We start from the raw sequence: 22125 nt of genomic DNA, 5'->3' as shown, positions 1-22125 counted from the left end.
ATCCAGTCAAAACATATATATATATCTTACCGGTACATAATTTTGAGACAGACTATTGCACTTATCTTGACTTGATACCGACTATTTCTTTTTCACGGCAAGGAGTACCCCCCCACCCCCCGCCCCGCTAGAAATGGTTCCACTACTGCGATGTCTTCCAATTAAAGCGCTAAAAAAACAATCCAGAAAAAAAAAAAAATCCCTGGAAGTGGAACCTTAAATTTTTCTTTAGCATCTAACTAATAATTCGAGTGATCTCGTGATAATTAACACCGGGTTAAAAATACACTGTAGGCAGTAAGCGGTATTTGAAAAAATAAATGTAGTCGACAACTCTGGGACAGACTGTGGAATCTGGACATCTTTAACCATGGACCGTATATAACGAGCTAGTGGAGTTCAAAATTGCCCGACTTTTCAACCTATCATGGGCAAATCACTCAGTCGACTTTGATCAACATCCGGGTATTTTCTGTAGTCGAGCCTCGCTTTGGCCTGTCCGCGCACTGATCAACGCCATTTTGGATAAAATTCGGTGAAAATATGTCCCAAGAAATTCAATCTGTGACACATATACAGGTTGAAAATGTTCCTGGTATGTATAATCCTCTCAAACAATGTTTGAAATATCAAAACAATTTAGATTTAGGGCTATATTAAGTAGTTATTGATAATTAGAGCGTGCTAATTTTGGTGTAGTTCCTCTGACCATCGTTGTAATGGGCGCAGTAATACCCTAAGATTTATTCTGAAGGTATTCCTACTCCTGTTATTTTTACTGAGACCTCAGAGTGGGATGGTCATGAATTTTATTCGTCGAAGAAATATGGAATAAAATATATTTTCTGATACATGTATAAATTTATTGTTATTGTAGAAATCTTACGGAGTTTTCGACCTAGAAATGACCTAATTTGACAAAATTGTCACCCAGTTCTTCTTGATTTTTTGTTTTCACAAGTTTTATAACATTCACATTCTCACTTAGGACGGAGTACAGTAGGCTACCGGTACAACTTAATTCGCAGCGCTTTATTTATATCTGTTCAGTATTGGAGTCTTAAATGAAATAAGTACATGCCATGCATTGATAAATATGTCATGAATTGCCTTGACAGACATCAAGAAATTCCGAAAAAACTTAAAAAAACAACATTTATAGGTTTTATACTTATAGGTGCTACAAAAGGAACTAACTAGGCTATATAATTATAATATAAGAAGTTAATGTAGCATGTGGTGTTTTAGGATCTTATGCAAATTGAAGCTAGTCAATCTTTGTCCTAATTGATGACTCAAAATAGCTGTAATAAGTAGCCTAATGTCTGCAGGTACATGTATGTACATGTAACTGGTACATTATAATATTAAGTAGTTAGGAGTAGGCCTCTAAATTTCCTAAAGTAAATTTTTTATTCAGTAAAATGTCAAAGGGTAGAATTAGAGAACAACACCTTTTTTCACCCCTAGCACTAGGCATAGTCCTACTGGTTTTTATTTGTCTAAAATAAGACTAAGAGCTAAACCTCTTTAATCAGGTCGAAATAAGGGGTTGAAGAATTCGGTGGATATGATCTTTTACTTTGATTAGCAATATAACAAAATCAGTACTAGGTAGGTCTACATGTGCCAACTTTGTTTACTAATATTAGTTCTGGATTTGAACATAAAATCATCTGTATCACTGTTGTTAATCATTATGTGAACCTAAAGTTTTAAATGTCAACAGTGATGACTAATTTTACAAAGAATATCAACACATCACACTTAATTAAATGAACACTTTACATAGGTCAAGCATGTACTGAATGGATGAACCTATAATTTTTTCCTTGGTAATGGGTTATCCCCCTTGACAGAATTTCAAAAGCTAGAGAAACTTACTAAATTATAACACAATTTCTAAATATGTTTCAGGTATAACCACATACATATATCATGCATATTATTGTCAAAATAACATCATATTTTGGTTTGAATCAAACAGAAACACTTTAAACCTTATATTTTTGTCTTGAATTATCTCCCTTGAAGTTTATAATCTTAAATGAATTCGGAAAGAATTATGATACGGTCAGATCAAACCCCAGATTTCGGCAAGGTTATGATACAATGTAAGCCTATCTGACCAGTTGATAAATAATATTTCATTTGATTTGTGGTGTTTTCACTATACATCTCTCATGTTCAAATTAGATTGCAAAATTTTAAAGAAATATGACACAATTATAATGTAATACTAGTTAGGCTACTTAGTGCAGGGGGACCACACTGCTCATGAAAATCCAGGGATAAGACACACACTATCTATACACAGACATTTCAAACAACGAATGCTTATCAAATCAAGCGAATGAATCCATCGGCTAGAGAGAGAAAGAGAGAGAGAGAAATGGGGTTTAACGTCCACTCGACACAAACTAGGTCATTTCGGGACTAACATATAGTTTAATTTTATTTCAATAATTCGCTTGCGCGTAGGGGTCTTTAGCAGTGGGAGGAAACCAGAGGACCCGGAGAAAACCCACGAGGTTGGACAGGCCACCCTACTCCTTGTCACGTACAACCGGGGATTCGAAACCACGCCAGTTGACTCAATGACAGAACTTATGATAAGGCACGCACATGCTAACCATTCGGCCATCCAACTCCCTTCCATCGGGTAGCCATAAACGTTTGCTGTGTTGTACACACAGATTTTACTTAAGATGAAAACAAACTAAAAATAAGGGAAGCAATCCAAGAAAAATGGGGATATATGTATGTACATGTATTCATGTAAATAACTTGTATCCCATATAGTTGTGACATTTATGATTCTCATTCAGTTACATTTAATATTACACAATAAACAGAAGTGTATCTGCCAAGCGGTTTGGGTAAATTTTATAGTTTAATCTCTCAATTTGTGACTTGTACAAATTTTGTAGTAGACTTGAGTTTAATGAATGCTTGTAGAAAGTTACTCTAAGTAAGTCGGTACTTGGATTTTTGATAATGAGATTCATCTCTAAGGTTATTTTGAATATAATTGATATTCAAAATTGATTACATTTATTTTGTTGGTGAGAGTACTAGTGATAATACTACTTTACTATTTTTGGGAATAATTTTGTCTAAATTGTTTCTTTTATACAGAACTGCATCATATCCAGTTTGCTGAAGGTATACCTGAGGGTGCAACTGTTACTTTCATTGACTCTTCCTCCCTGGATCAACAACAAATAATAGATCTTCCTCCAGGAATTGAAATATATCAGACAATTCAACTACAGGATGGTACTGAGCATGTTTTATTGGAACAACCAATCCTCACGCAAATTAATGGAAATGGAAATCTGTCCGTGGCTTCTATACCTCCACAACAGGAAGTCAATGTCCAACCTCCGGCTCAACTACCAAAACAACCAGATATCAAACCACCAGTGGGCAAGGTCAGTGAATTTCATAAGATGTATTTTGATTTCACCTAAATATTAACACACTAACACAGTCATTGTTTTTTTAAGGCGCTCAAAGGCATTGGCAAATAGTCAAAGTCATTGTGCATTTGTTCAACTACATGTATATGCTAAGCTTTTTGATTCACGAAAACCCAAATGAAATATTTGCTAAAAACTTCTTATACAAATGTTGTAAATTAATTTCAGTATAACTTATATAAGACCTTCTAATGGGTTTTATTGGGGTTCTGTTATTCCATCAGAAATGGTATTGATCTCAGACTAACAGACTATGCTAATTTCGAATCCTGTAGACAATGGAATAATAAACATATTTTACATCAAAAGAAACAGGTTTTAATCTCGGCTATTTTCTTTATTTCCATTTTAGGGACCATATAACTGTGAATATTGTGATAAAATATTCAAGAAATGGAACCAACTTCAGCGTCATGTAAAAACTCACGATGATGATAAACCATTCCAGTGTGGTACGTGCACGGCATCGTTTAATGTAGAAGATAACCTCATACTTCATGAATCAACTCATGTTGGAGAGAACCAAGATCCAGTATGTCCTGAGTGTGGGAAGAAATTCTCTCGTGTGGCGTCATTAAAGGCACACATTATGTTACATGAGAAAGAAGAAAATTTAATGTGTCCAGAATGTGGCGATGAGTTTGGTTTACAGGTAATTAGACAAACTTTTGCACCAGGTATCACTTTTTCAGAAAATTGGGAATTTAATATAAACATGTAGGTATGTTTTGATTGAAATAAAAAATTATTTTATGTCTTAAGTTACAAATTTTCATGAAACTCATCCCAGAGGTATGCCCTGCAGGAAATCCAATTTCAGTGTGACGAACCAAAAAGTCTACGGTATGCTACAGTCATAATAATGACTTGGTATTTTTGGATATGTTCCCCCTCTTTATTTGTACTTGGTAGATTTGGGATGGTACATGTAGGCCCTTATTAATATGGAGAGTGCATGTAATAAATTCTTTGTCAGTTGATACACAGGACAAAATTGTATAGAATATAATTACTGTTTGTTACTGAGCGACATTTTTGAATAGACTTCTCTACTATCTAGTCTATATCAAGCAATGATAAGCAACGTTTCTACTAGTTGACATGAAGATCAGTAATAAACGGTAATTGTATTCCATAGAATTGTATCCTGTATTTTTCCATTTACTAAATGGCATTGAAAGCATTTAATTTTGTCAGCTTGAGTTTGAAGAGGAGTAAATGAAAACAATGAAGTCTACAATAAAGATACTGATAATTTACTTTGAAGATGGCATTTTAAATGTATTTTGATTTTAGATGCACTATTAAATGAATTAGATTATTATTTATTTGTTCTCTTTCAGAGTCAGCTAGATCGTCACATGCAGGAACATAGAGAGGAACATGTTGGTGTTCGTATGTTTCCATGTCGACAGTGTCATCATGAATTTACAAAAGTATCACTACTCAGAGAACATATGAAGCAACATTATAAAATAAAGTAAGTTTTGAAGAACCCATTCAAAGGTATACCGGTTACACATGTTTAAATCAATTTTGACTAGCTTTGTTAAAAATAAAAAATTTCATTTTTCTACAATATTTTTCTTTTAGCTTTTTTCCTCATCATTGGATGTGAAATTTTTTCAGAGCTTCTCTATCACATCGTACATATAAAAGAGACATAGATAGATCAAATTTTGGACATCGATGTAAACACTGTAACAAGCATTTCCAAAAACCTAGTCAGCTACAGAGACATGAACGTATACATACAGGTAATTTAAATATTATAAAACAATCATCATAATATACATCAAATTAACAAGGTTGGTGAGTTATAAACTTATTCAAAATCCTTTAGTGGCATATAAAGATTGGGAACATAACAAAACTAAAACAGTTATTAATATGGGACAACAATCACTGGTTTAGTATTCTGCTGAATATCTTCTTATCGTTATCAATAATATCTATAGACCTTTCAGTTTACTAATTTGTGATTGATAACTGTAAGAGGATGTGTCTGTTTATAATGAACCAGTGATTGTTTTCGATTCATGTATCTCATGGAGTTGTTTATATTCACCATTACTTACAAATCCATCTTAATCCATCAACTTTCACCTTTCCACAATCCACAGTATTGAATCACAAATTTTATAGTAATTAAAATTACAGGACAACTTTCACATGACACATGTCAACATAATGTTAGAGTTCTAATTAAACTAAAATACAAATATTAAACATATATTATGCAAGAGCTAAATCTGCCTATTGCAGGTCTTTCTTTCGGCCTGAAATATTTTCTAAAATATTAGACATTAATTAACTTATCCAGGCCATAATCAACTCTTGATGGCTTCGGATTTCTCTGATATCAAATAGATTAGAACAGATCAGTCATATTTTGATTTAAGCTAAAAATGGAGGAGCGAGATTAGCTTGTAACAACCAGTACAGTGGTTGAAATTATTGCACACGTCTTGTCAAACCTTCAAAGGCTAATATCTTTGCTCGCAATAGAGTAATTTGAATGAAATTTTCAAATTATTCATTTTACAGTATCAATTTTCGAATGGCTAGCTCTTTATCTAAATCTACCGTATTTAATATCCAAGTTAGGTTTTCATGTTTAATTTTTTTACTTGAATATATCACGATTTAAATTGTATTGTAGTCGCTATATCCATCACTAATCTGTGTATAGTGTAATATTATATTTTATAAAAAGAGATAGGTGAGTTACACAAGTTATAAGCTTGGGTAATTGGTATGGTATTCTTTATTAAGTAGTGCTCTGTAATTTTGAAAATCAGATATATGGTCAGTTGAAATAATCTCTCCCCAGGCTCTCATTTTCAGGGAGCAGTACATTCAGATGCTATAAAAGATTTGTGATGGAGAGAATTATGTTTGTGATTATTATTTGTAGGTGAAAGACCGTATAAATGTACAGATTGTGATAAATCATTTAATCAGAAGGGTGCTCTACAGATACACATGACTAAACATACAGGCAATAAACCACATCTATGTGACTTCTGTCCATCAGCATTCTCACAGAAAGGAAATCTTCGAGCTCATATACAGGTTTGTTTACAAATATACTAACATATTCTAAATTGGTTCTCATATAAATTAATTTTAGAAATCTACATACATGTAAACAAATAACTTTAAGTCCCATTTGATTTAATTTATTTTCATTCAAATTAACAAACCATTCAGAAAATATGTTTGCAAATAGTTTAAATAATCTGATGTTATTAAATAATTCTAAGCATTCTTGCAATTTTAACTGTAATGTTGTCTGGCTCTGTATTACAAAAATAATATCGATATAAATTTATTTTACAGAGAGTTCACACTATAACAAAAGAATCTGATGGTCCAACATACGAGTGTGGTGAATGTAGCTGTATGTTTAAAAAACTGGGTAGCTTAAATGCTCATGTCAGCCGAGCACATTCAGATACAACTGTAAGTTCAAATCAATATCAATAATTATTTGACTGTATGTTAATTTGGTTATGATCAAGGTATTGGCAGAGAAAGGAATTTCCAATATACGTGCCCCTTGTCAGTGGTGTAGGACGGAAGGCCTGACAAGCCAAAAAACAATGTCATTTGTATGTGTGGAATGACAAACAGAAGTCAAACTGTGTAATCACTTGACCGTATGTTATAAAGAACCCTTTGTGTACCTTGAGTCATGTACCTAGAGACAATTTAGAATATTGGACACCTAATATCATTCGGCTCATCTGGGTAAACCTGAATGTTGTCATACACGTTCAAGTAGCAAGCATTTGGTGGATTTTTTTGCATTAAGTTTTGATTGTTGGTGCATTACGTTTTTCGTCTGTATTTTGTTGCTCAACGTTTTCGTTATTTCTTGCCAAAATATCTGCTGATCCTTGTAGAAATTTGATACTTGTGCTCTAATTTGTTTTGATATAAAGCATGTTTTATATACAGGATTGGAACGAGGCTTCTTGGACTGATAGACCTAAAGAAAATGAATCACAAGTAATAGAACGTCTGTTGGAGATGACAGAACAATCAACGGAAAATGCAGAAAATGGTCAGCCAACAGAAAATGCTGATGTACCAAATATTGTTGATGTAGCAGCTAACGAGGTAGAAATCAATACAGTTCTACATGTAACCAGTTATCATATCTTTTTAAAATTGTATTCATTGTAGAATATACACAATACATTGAACCAATCTAACATCCATTAATGTATCAGGAATTCCCCAAAAATTTTAATTTGTGGAGTGTGAAGAAGTAAGCTCAGTATGTCTGGATGCCCCTACCCCACCTCCTAAACACAACATTCACCTATCCAATGATATGATCTTCTCAAAGAAATAATTCAGAATTCATTTTAATCTTTTATTTTTATTAATTGATATTTTCAGAATGAAATTGCCGAAGCTTCTTCCTCTGATATTTTACAACAAGCTTTAGAAAATAGTGGTCTTCCAAATAAGGCAAATGAGACGTCTGACTCCACTGGTCAACCCATTACAGCTGTTACAACCAATCAGACATCACCATCTGAATCTCAAGCTGTACAGAGTACTATTACAACTATGACAATTCATGATACAGCAACAGGCATTGTTAAAAGACATCTCATCAGAAAGGTACATATAGTAGATTCATCATACAAAGATTAATGTAGCATTTGTCTTTCTGTAGTCTAGGTTACAGCATCTTCAATAGAAGACTTTATCTCACTTTTAACTCCATAATCTTATCAAGGCCTTCACAGAATACTCTACATTTTTCGTCACTAATTTCAGTTGGTCTAGTACCCAGCTCTAGACCTCTCGCAAATACCAAGCCTGGTGTGTTCCAACTGAAATGTCTGTCTGTGATAATTAAGTTTCAAAGTTCAAGGTTCATTCAATGTCAAAGTTGTTGGAACCTTTTCACTTAAACAACCCTCGGCTTTTCCGCTATGATTATGCAATGACCCACTTAAATTTACTTATCTATTCTTCCATTTGCTAGTAAGTTTGCTTTTCTTTTGTTTGTAAATGTATGTATTACCTTATGTGTTTGTATACCGACCTCTGATTGGTCTTCGGTGACAACTTTTCCTTGAATAATTCATGACTATGTTTTTATTTGTGTTTTTATTTTTTCTCAGGTGAATGGTGTGCGATGGCACCAGTGTAATTATTGTTCTAAAGAGTTTAAGAAACCCAGTGATCTTGTTCGTCATATCCGTATTCATACCCATGAAAAGCCATATAAATGTACCCAGTGTTTCCGTAGTTTTGCCGTTAAAAGTACACTGACAGCTCATATCAAAACACATACAGGTGTTAAAGATTATCGTTGTGATCAATGTCGCAAATTGTTCTCAACACAAGGCAGTCTTAAAGTACATCTGCGATTACACACTGGTATGTTTTTTGTTACTTAAGATACAATTCTACTAGAATTTATAGTATTTAAATATTTATCACAATCAGTTTAAAATACAGATCTATATTTCGTTTGGTTTTTTTTTACATTTTTGATGACCTTCACTACATTAAGATTTTTGTCAAGTAAAACAAAATTTTGAAATAGGATCTGTGTTTTAATCAAAGTGTAATTAACACAATTTATTCTTGTATGTGAAATGAATAAAGATGTCTACTAATTGAATGCTGATTTGATATATCAAATTGGATTCAATTTATTATTCAATTGTTCATTTCTAGGAGCCAAACCATTCAATTGTCCTCAGTGTGATAAAAAGTTCCGTACGTCTGCTCACAGGAAGTCACATGTTCAGTGTCACTTTAAAGATGGATGTGATCCCCGTTTGATGGATAGACGACCTCGACGATCAGTGAGACGACCAGCAAGACTATCAGATCAAACTAATCTACCCGATATAGCCTTACAAGAACCTATTTTAATTACTGATACAGGTTAGTGATAACTTCATTTAAAGATATAATTTTAATAGTGGTGAACTGTTTCAATAACTGATACAGGTCAGTGTAAAAATAATTTGCGAATGTCAATTTAAAGATGCATTCCCATGATAGTATTTATAGGGTACCTATTTCCAATAAAAGTATGGCAAATTTAGTATATATAGAGACACTCAATCTTAAAGGAAAAATACTGGATTCCCTGAAAAACACTCATATGCTGCCCACGTGACAAAAATGTAACAGTGTCACTAACTGGCAGTCTGTCTGCTTAAGTGATGTAAGGATCACTTTGTGTGTATTGATCTAATGGTTATCTGTTGTGAGGACATGGTGTACATTCAGCCAAGTGGAAATGATTGTATGCAACCAGTTTAGTTCACATTAAACTATACAAATCAAGTTAAATCACAAGTAACATATTTGAAATCTCCTTTATTTCAGGGTTAATACAACAGCCACCGAGGTCCAATGTTTTTACTCAGTATTTGGGTGAAGCCAGTTCGGCTGATCGACCATATAAATGTCAGTATTGTCAACGTGGTTTTAAAAAATCCAGTCATTTAAAACAGCATGTCAGATCTCATACAGGTACAAAAAGTTTATGTTATACACTTTAATGGATCTGGTTCTCATTGATATACATTGAAAAGAAAAGTATTCAAAGTAGAAAAATATATATTGGATTATTTTGAGATAATTCTGATAATTGATATTTAAACTGCTGAATGACAGATGCAGATATTGATATTAGTAAATGACAGATAAATATATTGATACTAGTAAAAACAACATTTTTCCTCTATAAATATTACTTATGTTATGAGTTTTCACTACACGATAACCTGGGATGGCAAGTTAAATCCCATGTAGTTCATCTCAAATTTCATGAAATAATTACAAGTTTGGAAATGACATAAAGAGTCTGATTGTTATTTGAGAGATTTTTTAATCCCTTGCAAACTTCAATATTGTGAAAGTTGGATCTTTATAAAAGGAATATCTGTCGAAAAATGGAAGGATTCCATTCAATATTTGCAAAGAAATCCCAAATTAAAAATTCATGAATAATATTCATGATCCTCTTCAGATCATATAAATGGAATATAGTCAAAATAATCTCCACTAAAATCTTTTGATGTACCTCTTTAATCAGATTGAATCAAAATCATGAGATTATCTATTGTTGATTTTTTTTTTTTTTTTTTTTTATCTGTTCAAAAATTAATTTGAGTAAATTTTAGCATAGATTATGCCGTGATAAATGAGATATTATCAAAAAAATGCAAATGGCGATCTGCAGCTTTTAAATATAATGTTGATGGAATGTTAAACAACAATTAATTATTTAAGTCTCTCTATATATGGTAAGATTTGTTCTTAAAAGCAAAGTTTTTGAATATAATTTCAGGAGAAAAACCATATCGATGTAATCAGTGTACTAGATCATTTGTATCAAGTGGTGTTTTAAAAGCTCATCTACGTACACACTCAGGTGTTAAAGAATATCGGTGTATTATTTGTGAAACTATGTTTACAACAAATGGCAGTTTAAAAAGACACATGTCTACTCATAGTGAAGTACGACCATTCATGTGTCCATATTGTCAGAAAACTTTTAAAACTTCTGTCAATTGTAAAAAACACATGAAAACTCACAAGTAAGTATTTGTAAGGATAGTTTGCTCAATTTGTTGTAAATATTGCATCTTATGTTTATGTGTTTTTTTTAGACTTTCCCCACCCATTTTCTTATAAAATCTAAACAGATTTGAAATTCCAGTGGGAACCTCTGTTTTTTTCTGAGTAAACAAAAGACATACCCCCCCCCCCCCGAATTACATTGGTGCACATATAAGAAAAGTAGCTAGATACAATGTATATACTGTCTGGACAAATAGAAATAACCATATTAAAACTAGCATATATTAAACATACATTATGCAAGAGCTAAATCGGCTAATTGCCGGTCTTTCTTTAGGCCTGAAATGTTATCTAAATTATTAGACATTAATTAACTTATCCACTCTCGATGGCATCACTAGCCTGCGATATTTACTGGATTATAACCCGGTCTGCAGCTTCTGATCTAATCAAAATATGGATAATCAAGACTCTGTTTAGTACCGACTTTAGTAATGATGAGCGAGGCTAGGCCTAAAATTCAATCGCTAAATACTTGGTTCAGGGTGGATCAATTTGACTGAAATTTTCAGCAAATTCCCTTTACATTATCTAGTTTTAACTATAATAGTGAGAACTACCAGCTCTTTATCTAATCTCCCATAATGTATCTTTAAAAAATGAAAAATTAAACTCCTCATTTCAAAATATTTGTTGCAAAATACATCTATCTATGCCAGAAAGTTTACAAAAGTTGTCCATTTGTTATATTATTTGCTCATCCATCTTTTCTTACAGACATGAGCTAGCTCTACAAGCAATTCAACAAGATCCTTCACAGCAGACACAACAAGATGATGTCACCTTAGCGCCAGACGGAACACAAATAGGGCAATCACAATCTACGACAGATATAACTGTTTTACAACAACAAGATGTTGGTCATACAACAACTATTGGTCAGACAGAACTAAGTCAAGCCAATCTACAAGATGCATTAGCTGGTACAGGATTAGAACATAATTTACAACAAACTCTACATAGTCAGGTAGGATCAGTTTGATTTACATAAAATCATTAATACTTCAGTTGATTTACATATAGTTATTAATACTTCAGTTGATTTACATATAGTTATTAATACTTCAGTTGATTTACATATAGTTATAAATACTTCAGTTGATTTACTTATAGTCATTAATACTTCAGTTGATTAAATTATAGTCATTAATACTTAAAGGAGCTAAATCGCTAACATTTGGGACCTAGAAATTGACACAATTGGGTCACAACGCATATAATACTGTAATATGAATGTATATAAACTGATCTGCATTCAATGGTTTCCGTTTTTACTCTAATTTCAAATCAGTTATGTTCGGCGAAATAAGCCAGCAGTCTCAATCGAATGCAAATTTCTAGGGTCTGGTTATTCTAGTCTACATAGTATTTATTGCGCATGGTCTCCAGATAAGAATGGCGAAGCCGTTTGATTTGGTGCAATGTGTCTAGCCTCGTTCCTCAAGTCTCTTGTTACAACTGGAGCTGAAACGCATTATGGTACACGATTCGTGTACCAATAGTAAAATATTTATTTTGTCTTAAATATTGGATATCAGAAGCCCATCTTTTTCCGGTAAGATCACAGCATCAATGTTGATTTAGATTGACAAATAATTTGTGTTTTCAAAGTTGAAGATTTTGGATGATATTGAGTTAGAGACTTAGCTATTTAAGTCACTAAGTCATTTCTAATAAATGACAACTTGCATAAAATATTTCCAATGACTTTCTTAAATAAAATTAGAAAGTTTAATATTTCTGGAAGCTGTGGATGGCAAAAAGAAAAAGATTCCCAAACAGAGGTTCAATCACAAAATTAAGGCGGTGGATTTGACTATGGTAGTTAGGATCATGGTAAACAAATTTATTTTATTTTCAGATCTGTGGTGCAATGTCTCCCATTATTGAAATATATTTCAGTTTGTTTTATATTCATTTGTTTAGGTGTTTGGTCAACATCAGTCGTATGGTGAAGCTATTTTAAGCAGTACCCAGAACTTTGGACAGCTTGGTACGCAACTACAACAAGTAAATCAACTAGCAGCAAACAACATGTCCCATATGACCAATCAGCAGGACTTGTCTAATCAGGTGACGAATGCAATGACCAATCAAATGACCCAAGATATAACCAATTTGACAAATTTGGAGGTATGTTATGATCCAGATTTTTATTTGAATTGTTAAAGATATAAACAATAATCACATTGGTGATTACAGTAACTGAAAATTTAAAAAAAAAAGGTTTTCCAACGCTGAAATTAAATCACCACTAAATTACATACAACATGGTCCCTTCCCAAAGTCTGATATTGGGGAATCCATGATTTTTTTGTGTTAAAATTGATGAACATCCCTCTCCCCTGTATACCAAAAAACTAAGCAAAATTTGTTTTGATGAGAAGACAAAATTATTAGAAATTTCTATTTAGCAAAATGTGCAACAAATATAATAGTTTGTTCTGTGTACAAAGTTTCATAAAGAATCTTGAACAGCTTATGACACACACTCCAGAATAAAAATTGTAAACCAAAACCTAAGTCAATTTTGTTTCCTCGCTGAAACACAAAAATTATTTAATCCAAGAAATTTTGTTTTGTGCAGGATAGTAAAAGCTTCTGAGTAAAATATGAGCATTATATTCTGAGATATAGTCATATTTTATTATGTAATATTTTTCGGATAAAAATTTCTTTGGTTAAATTTAAATTCTTTCAAACTGATTGTCAATTATTTTTTTTCTCAGAATTCTCAGTATAATAATACAATACAGATCCATCCATTACATTCTAACGAGATGATGACTACATCTACTAGAAACATCTTAATGAACAGGTAAATATATATTTTTGAGGATTTGTATATTTACAAGTAGACCATTGTGTAATTTTATCTACTCCAATAAATTGTGAATGCGATCCTACACTGTTAATTTCATTAAAATTGATTGATAATTACAGTTTGTAGTGGTGCCGAACTAAGTGTGTGGTACCCTGATTTGACCCTAGATTATAAAATATAGATATATTTCTGTGAAAAAGTAACTAAATAATTTAAGCAACAGAATAAAGTGTGATTTTTTTAAAAAAAATTTCTAGTAATGATGAACAGCAAGTAGAGAACCAACAATTAGGAACACAGCAAACTACAACTCAACAAATTGAAAATCAACAGGTTGTATCAGAAGTTGCCAATCCTGAACCCCAACCAGAAGTCTTACCTGCATTATCCTATGAAGATTCTAAGAGAACTTACCAATGTGGTTACTGTGAAAAAGCATTTAAAAAATCCAGTCATTTAAAGCAACATATAAGGTCACACACAGGTAATGTAGCTTAGATTTGTTATGAATTTGTAATTAGTTATCTTTAGGTTTTAGTCAGTTTTTAATAATGTAAAAAATACAGAGATATGGAAATTCCTCATAGTGGTGGTGGAAGAAACCTGGTTATGAGTTGTGGATATTGATGATGTGTGTGTGGTGATGAACTTCATAATAAAAATTATCATGAATTAACATCCAGGACCAAACTAAAGAGGCCTCTAAAAACATTTTATAGATAAATCTTATAAAGCTATATCACCTATCTGAACAAAAATTGGCTAGACCGACAAATTCATCTAGGACAGTGTGTGAAATATCTTTTTTTAATGTCTGCTTCCACTGAAGTGATAACATAGACAAGGAACATTCTCAAGATAAATATATAGCTTCACCAAGCTAAACAAAACTCTACTAGACCTAGGATATAGTGATGGACCACTCCCTCCAGATACATTCTCTAGATAAATCTTATATATATTTACCAGTAGCTACACCAGTCTTATTTAATTTGAATGATATTTTTATATGGATATTTAAAATAATGTGAATTTCTTTTTTAGGAGAGAAGCCTTATCGATGTTTACAATGTGATAGAACGTTTGTATCTTCTGGTGTATTACGAGCTCATGCTAAAACCCACACAGGACATAAAGATTATCGCTGTCCTCTATGTCATGCTCTCTTTACAACAAATGGTTCGCTGACACGTCATATGGTTATACATAACTCCGCCCAGACAGTTACATGTCCATATTGTTCCGAGACTTTCCGCAATATTGTGCTTTGTCGACGTCACATGAAAACAGTTCACAAAGTTCATAAAGATGGTCAAGGTAACAATTGTATTCATGGATGTTAATTTTTTAATGATATCAATTAATAGATTGACTGCTTTATTTATGAATCAATAATGAAAATGTCAGTTTCTGTCTGTTGTTACAAGACTGGCACACTCTTTCATGTGCCCATGAATGACAATCTGTCAATCAAGTTATCAATTTGAATTCAGATGAAGAGGTTTATTTTCAGAATTAATGATTATGATTTTATTTCCAGTAAACAAATTAAATTTAATGAATAGTGTATAGAATTATAAAATTTTTTAATCTCCTTTCATTATGTGACTTATACTGGTCTTTAACAAATTTGCATTCTTAATATAATTGTTTCCACCAATTGTTCCAGTTACAAGTTTTGTTCAAGACATCATATGCTTATATTGATATGTATTATTGTAGATGAGAATCAGATACCATCTCAACAAACACAACAAATACATCAGCCAGTGATACAAGTATCGGAAGAGGTGACAGCAGAATTATCTAAAGTTACTGTAGAAGAATTAACTGTATCAGAAAAAATATTGATGGAATCAGCTGTAGAAAAAGATAGAATTAGTGAAATTAAAGTATGTTATTCTTTTTATATACCGAATCCTTTAATTTTCTTGCTTAATTATTTTGACTGTGTTTGTGTATAATTTGACAGTGTGTAGTTAGAGTGTTTGTGTGTAGTTTGACTGTATTTTGACTAATTGATGACTTCAAATTATCATCTCGATTGGATATTTGACTTATTCATGCTTTAAAAATTTGATTCGTTATTTTACTAGGCCTATTTGATTTCCCACCTGAGACCAATTCCCTTTGTATTTCTATGTTATATAATTTCAGGCTGTAAGTGAACCTGTAGAGAGTGATTCTAAACATCCATATAAATGTAATCATTGTTGTAAAAGTTTTAAAAAACCCAGCGATTTACAACGACATATCCGAACACATACAGGCGAGAAACCGTTTAGTTGTGATATATGTAATAGATCATTTACTGTCAAATCTACACTAGCAAGTCATATAAAAACACATGGAAACAGTAAGTTTTATTTATTTAAAATGGTCATTAACAGAGACTGTGGAAAGACAGCAGTGTGTGAAGTTTGATTTATTGAAATGGGGTTTAAAATCCTACTTTTCTGCACTTACTGGTCTAATGAGACGGGCATACACCATGCAGTGGGCTTTCGTGGATATTTTGTCCAGACAGCTGCACTATGTCAAGGGGTCCAAGTGCACCCTGACATCAACACAGGACCTCTGTTTTTCATACCATTTGAATGAGTAGACACGCACCCTGTCCTGCACCACTGACAAGGGGGAAACCACATCAGAAAATCATGAGGAACTCTTTATCGGCTAACACAGGAATTGAACCAGAGACCTCCTGGTTAGCAAGCCAGGACCTTCTCCACTGAGCCACCGTAACTACCAGCAGTATTGTGAGAAATATCGTTCAGTAATCATCAATATGGTTTCTTTTAAATTCATCGTTTTGGGTGGAAAATGATCTAAATGAAATGAAATGGGGTGGAAGGTGCTACTTTTCTGCAGAATATGGTTAAAAGTATTCCACTGTAAACTTGTGTCTTTAACAAGTTCAGTTGTAATAGACAAGGGTAGGATTGCTTGTCTCACCGTATGTGTTGTACCCAATCTGTTGCAATGCTAAAGAGCTTTGTAATCTATTTATATTATATAAATAAATACCATATGATAACCTACATGTACAGGTCTAACAAACTTCATCTTTATACATATTCATCATTACTTTTGATTTTATTTTTCAGGTGATAAGGTGTTTAAATGTCATGTTTGTGAATCACTGTTTTCAACTAAAGGAAGTTTAAAGGTACACATGAGGTTGCATACCGGAGCTCGTCCCTTTAAATGTAGTCACTGTGATCAACGATTCCGTACTTCAGGTCATCGAAAGAGTCATATTCTAACACACTTCAAAGATGTTACCACACCTAAAAAACGGAAATCCTTCCCTCGATCTCATGATAATAATCAGACTATTCAAATATTAAATCAAGCTGAAGATCCCAACGTAGGAAATCAAGTATTAACATTAGATCCTTCGATGTTATCACAACAAAATATAATGCCTGTATCGCTAGCCGTGGCAGATGGTATGGGTGGATCTCTAGGTGAATCAGCTCTAGCAGCCCATGTATTACAAGGACTGGATGGTATTCAGTTACATTTTACTGGTAGTCTAGGTCAAGGCATACAGATAGCGGGTATGGATCCTAATCTTCTATCACAGACAGTTCAAATAGATGCTAGTCTCTTACAGCAATTACAACAACAGGGCAATATAAACATTACTATAAACCCCAACGTGATTACCCAGCCCCTTCCAACAGCTGCTGATCCTAATCTAGTCCAGAACATGCCAGCACAACAAACTTCCTCTATGTCTGAAGCGGTTAATCCAAATATGCTGATGCAGTCTAATATGGTGATGTCACAGTCTGATATGCAAACGACGGTAACAACAAGTTATGATTCTAGTAATGTTATCAAGGATGATTCAGTTTACTCAACAGCTAATGATGGGGTAATTTTACTTTCACAATTTATTCTATATTTACCTTTACTGTAGATCAAGACATACTGTGATATGTACTTTAGATCATAAGGTCTTTGAATGACTAACATGGTGTGGGTTTAATATCAAGCTGTAGTTGTCATGTAGTAAGATTGCCTTCCCTCCTGGGTTTTATCAATACTCAAAGCACACTGGAGAGAGAGTGGTGTAACAGGTGTTTTAGATAATAAGCTATTTTATTGAGTCAAGTTACATGATTTTCGGGGGGGTTGGATGGCTGAATGGTTAGCATGCGCGCGCTGTATCATAAAGTCTGTCATTGAGTCGACTAGCGTGGTTTCGAATCCCCGGTTGTACGTGACAAGGAGTAGGGTCGCCTGTCCAACCTCGTGGGTTTTCTCTGGGTCCTCCGGTTTCCTCCCACTGCTAAAGACCCCTACGTGCAAGCGAATTATTGAAATAAAATTAAACCATATGTTAGTCCCGAAATGACCTAGTTTGTGTCGAGTGGACATTAACCCCCATTTCTCTCTCTCTCTACATGATTTTGATCCCAAGTTTATAGGTTACAAGGAGTAGGACTAAATGCAAGGGTTTAACCATGTGTTAGTCTGTGACCTAGATTGTGTTAAGGGGAAGATAAACATTTCTCTCTATATCTCACTACCCATAGCTTATTTAAAAATTTTATAGATATGTTATATAGATATTTTAATACAATAAATATTGTAATATGACTTACTATTGTATCCTACAAAACATATAGATATTTTGCATCTTATGGACCTTTAGTATTGCGCTTGCAAGATATTGTTGGAGATAGTATCTAATATTATTCACTTTCCATTATGTCTTGTCCCCAAAAAAAATTATAAGGCTACACAAAAGACTGAGCCAGAACCTTACTTACTGAGCCACTGTGACTGCCATGAAATGAGTAACAATTGTATTAATATTTTCTATATCATTTACAGATAACAGTTAATCATTTGGTACATCAAGAACCGGTTATACCTGAAGAAGATGGACAAATACACATAGGTGGTGATGATGATGATGATGTAGATGAAGATGATGAAGAGGATGATATGGATGAAGTTATCCATAGTCAATCTGATCTAGGATCTCAAGGTGTTAATTTATTGTCTGGTGATGTAGTAACCAGTATAGCTGGTGGTGACTCCGGTGATTTAAGTCACATGACATCGTTACAGAAAGCTTATGATCCAGAGAGACATCATGTCTGTGGCGTGAGTTTTTATTCTGATTGATTTTTCCAAACAAAGTATTAGAACTTTTACTTTAGATATTAAAGTCTCTGAGCATCATTTGAGCAATCCCTTTTAAATTACAATATTACAAAAGTTGAATCTCTAATAAGAATTATCAGTTAAAAAGTGGTTAAATTCCATTCAGTACTTTAAGAGATGTGATGAACGGATAATTCATTGATCTATGCTGCCCCCAATGTAAAGTATACCAGGCCTCCATCTTTATGTTTCATTAAATCAAATTGATGGGCCTATTTTCAATACAAATTTATGGGCCTATTTTGAATTCGATTGAATCCAAGCTGGGAGATTATCTATTTTGAGTTTGTTTTCTTAATTAAATGCTATATAATCAAAGTGTGCTTGAAGTCATGAGAAATGTGATATTTTCCGAATAATGAAAATCACTCACAGTTATTTTAAATATCTTATTTACAGTAGTACATTCCAAAACTTTGTTATTTACTGTCTCACATCAAAACAATAATTAACTGCTTGGTCTAATGCATGCGGTTTAGATCATAAGGTCTGTCACTGAGTCAGATTCCCAGATTGTACGTGACAAGGAGCAGGGTCGCCTGTTTTCTCCAGGTCCTTCAGTTTCCTCCAAATGCCAAAGACCCCAATACGTAAGCAAATTATTGAAATAAAATTGAAACCAGGTTTGTCTCAAAATGGCCTAGTTTGTATTGAGTGGACGTTAAACTCTCTCTCTCTGGTAAAAACATTATTGACATAATTTTACTACAGTTTTCCATAATTAGACGAGTCTTTTGAATGTATCATAATATTATTCAAAATTGAACACATTTATTTTCTTGGTGAGAAACACCAAGATATTGTAAACAATCATAGACACGTCAGTTCAAGTCAATTGATTGGTAGCCAGCAGAATATTGTCTCTTCAATTATTGATTCTTGTCAAACTTATTCTCAAATCTTATTATCTTTCTTTTCAGATTTGTGAAAAGGCTTTTAAAAGAGCTGGTCACCTGAAGGATCATCTAGCTACACATGGTATATCACCTAAACAAACCAAAAATAAACATCATATCTGTGTAACTTGTAATAAATCATTTGAAAAACCCAGTCAGTTAGCTCGACATATTCGTATTCATTCAGGTACGGTTTTAATTCAACACTTTGAATACTGTTGAAAACTAATTAATATGTCCTTCTATGTAGCTTAATGAGTAAGGTGCTGGCTCACTAAGGAGATCTGAGGTTCAATCCTGTTGTTGGCTAAGAAATTGTCCAGCTGGGTTTCCCCTTGTCAGTGGCACAAAAAATAAACTTTGATAGTTAGAATTTGGTAGGGCAAAATTTCCCTCACAGCACAATGCATATCCTTCGACCTATCTGCTGCCTCATGTACAGGTATTCCATAATGATTGGCTTGACACCACCAACATTTACCAAAAAAAAAATCGTATGAAATTCCCAAAGATACAAAGGCTGTTATGAATATCTTGAGCCGTACATTGTGAAAATAGAAGTATGTATATTAATTTGTAATATTTTCTTTTGCAGGTGAAAGACCGTTTGTTTGCCAAATTTGCCAGAAAGCTTTCAATCAGAAAAATGCTCTTCAGATACATTTACGTCGCCATAGTGATGAAAGACCTCATTCTTGTTCTTATTGTGGCAAAACCTTCTTACAGAAGGGTAATCTAAAAACACATATAAAACGTGCACATCATGTTGATATGGTGCAATCTATGAATTTACCACCATCTATTACCGAGGCAACCACATCAATGGCTGCTAATTCTGTATCTGCTGAACCCGGGACAGATGGAATGGATATGGTAGATTTCTTTGAAAGTTCTTCTGCAGCATTATAAATTATTATTATATTTTCTTATGAATAGGGGTACATTTTTTTTTAATCATTTCATACAAAATGCAATATACGTTTATTAATTTGATCATAGCTAATTTATTAATGCAGATACAAATACATTTTAAGAATTGAAATATTTTATAATTGAACTCTAATCAATTTATAACATTTTTATGCATGAGGCATTTAGTACAATGTCTTGGGTGGGGGATCTAGATAGATACTGCTAACAAGAAAAGTATTATTTATCTTGACTGGCTAATTAAGGTTAAAGATGCATTATTTACAATTTAGTTAAAGAACTAGATGTTCTTGCTATAAGTTCAAAAATAGATAATGAAAATAAAAATATTGAAAATTTCATTCAAAGTAGATTGTTTATTATCGTAGCAACAATACTTTGTTTATTATCGTAGCAACAATACTTGACAACCAAGACTAAGTGTAATAATTTATATTGTATAACATTTGAAGCCAAAAGAAAAACCAGCAAAAGGCAGATTTAGCTCTTACATAATGCATCTTTAAATAATTTTCTCAGATATTGTAAAAGCAACCAAATTTAGATTAAACATGTCCACACTTTTACAGGTCTTGCCCTAGGGTGGGGAATGATGATAGATACCGGTAACAAGAAAAGTATTATTTAGTTTGTCAAAATATTTATGATGGATAATTTATTTATCGTCACTGGCTGATGTTTAATAAAAATCACACCTTAAAAGATAGCAATATGAACTATGAATTACATCTTTTAAGATCATTGCTACAGTTCTATAGATTAAAATCTCAGTAACATCTATCCCGCAACATTAAAAACTAATTAATTTAGTTAAATGTTTTCCGCTAAAGCAAATGAGGTTAATCATTTTCGCTGATTTTAATCAGTTGTAAAAACAACCAAATTATACAAATTTTGAATATGCCTCTACAAATTCTCTTGAATCTAGATCAAATATGTCTATAAAACCACTGAATGTGCAGCCCAATATTTAAAGATCTTGTTCTTACTTATTAATTTCTGTGAAAGAATTATCAGGGATTAATATTGTAGAAGTAATGTTTCTTATTTTGATATTATTTATATTTATTGTTACTATATTGTTATTTTGTAAGGGTAGTTCAATCAATTTACAAAAATGTTTCTGTGACTATAACAGTTGTTACACAGTGTAAATAAATTGTTTTCAATATGGCTA

The 22125-nt window shown here is 32.8% G+C and overlaps 1 protein-coding gene across 1 annotated transcript; it reads left to right on the top strand.

Annotated features, from left to right (window-relative positions):
• The first annotated feature begins 487 nt into the window (after positions 1–487).
• On the top strand, positions 488–22121 carry LOC126814201 (zinc finger protein 236). Its single transcript, XM_050539200.2, has 24 exons — positions 488–595; positions 3139–3434; positions 3835–4134; positions 4826–4962; positions 5112–5239; positions 6400–6557; positions 6825–6947; positions 7446–7607; positions 7893–8120; positions 8630–8888; positions 9192–9404; positions 9855–10001; positions 10822–11071; positions 11832–12081; positions 13041–13247; positions 13844–13932; positions 14196–14422; positions 14983–15255; positions 15661–15830; positions 16096–16294; positions 17046–17821; positions 18787–19062; positions 20043–20205; positions 20614–22121. Exons 1-24 carry the CDS (start codon positions 544–546, stop codon positions 20925–20927), a joined length of 5397 nt encoding a protein of 1798 aa, XP_050395157.1. The 5' UTR covers positions 488–543; the 3' UTR covers positions 20928–22121.
• The last annotated feature ends 4 nt before the right edge of the window (positions 22122–22125 follow it).

This window comes from Patella vulgata, chromosome 3 (genome assembly GCF_932274485.2).
Source record: "Patella vulgata chromosome 3, xgPatVulg1.2, whole genome shotgun sequence".
Lineage (NCBI taxonomy): Eukaryota > Metazoa > Mollusca > Gastropoda > Patellidae > Patella > Patella vulgata.
This window is presented reverse-complemented; position numbering and strand designations above follow the sequence as displayed.

Coding starts and splice junctions, on each gene's coding strand:
- LOC126814201 (XM_050539200.2), top strand. CDS start 544: ATGTCCCAAGAAATTCAATCTGTGACACATATACAGGTTGAAAATGTT. Junction 13,933..14,195: donor AGAAACATCTTAATGAACAG/GTAAATATATAT, acceptor AAAAATTTCTAG/TAATGATGAACAGCAAGTAG. Junction 17,822..18,786: donor ACTCAACAGCTAATGATGGG/GTAATTTTACTT, acceptor TATCATTTACAG/ATAACAGTTAATCATTTGGT.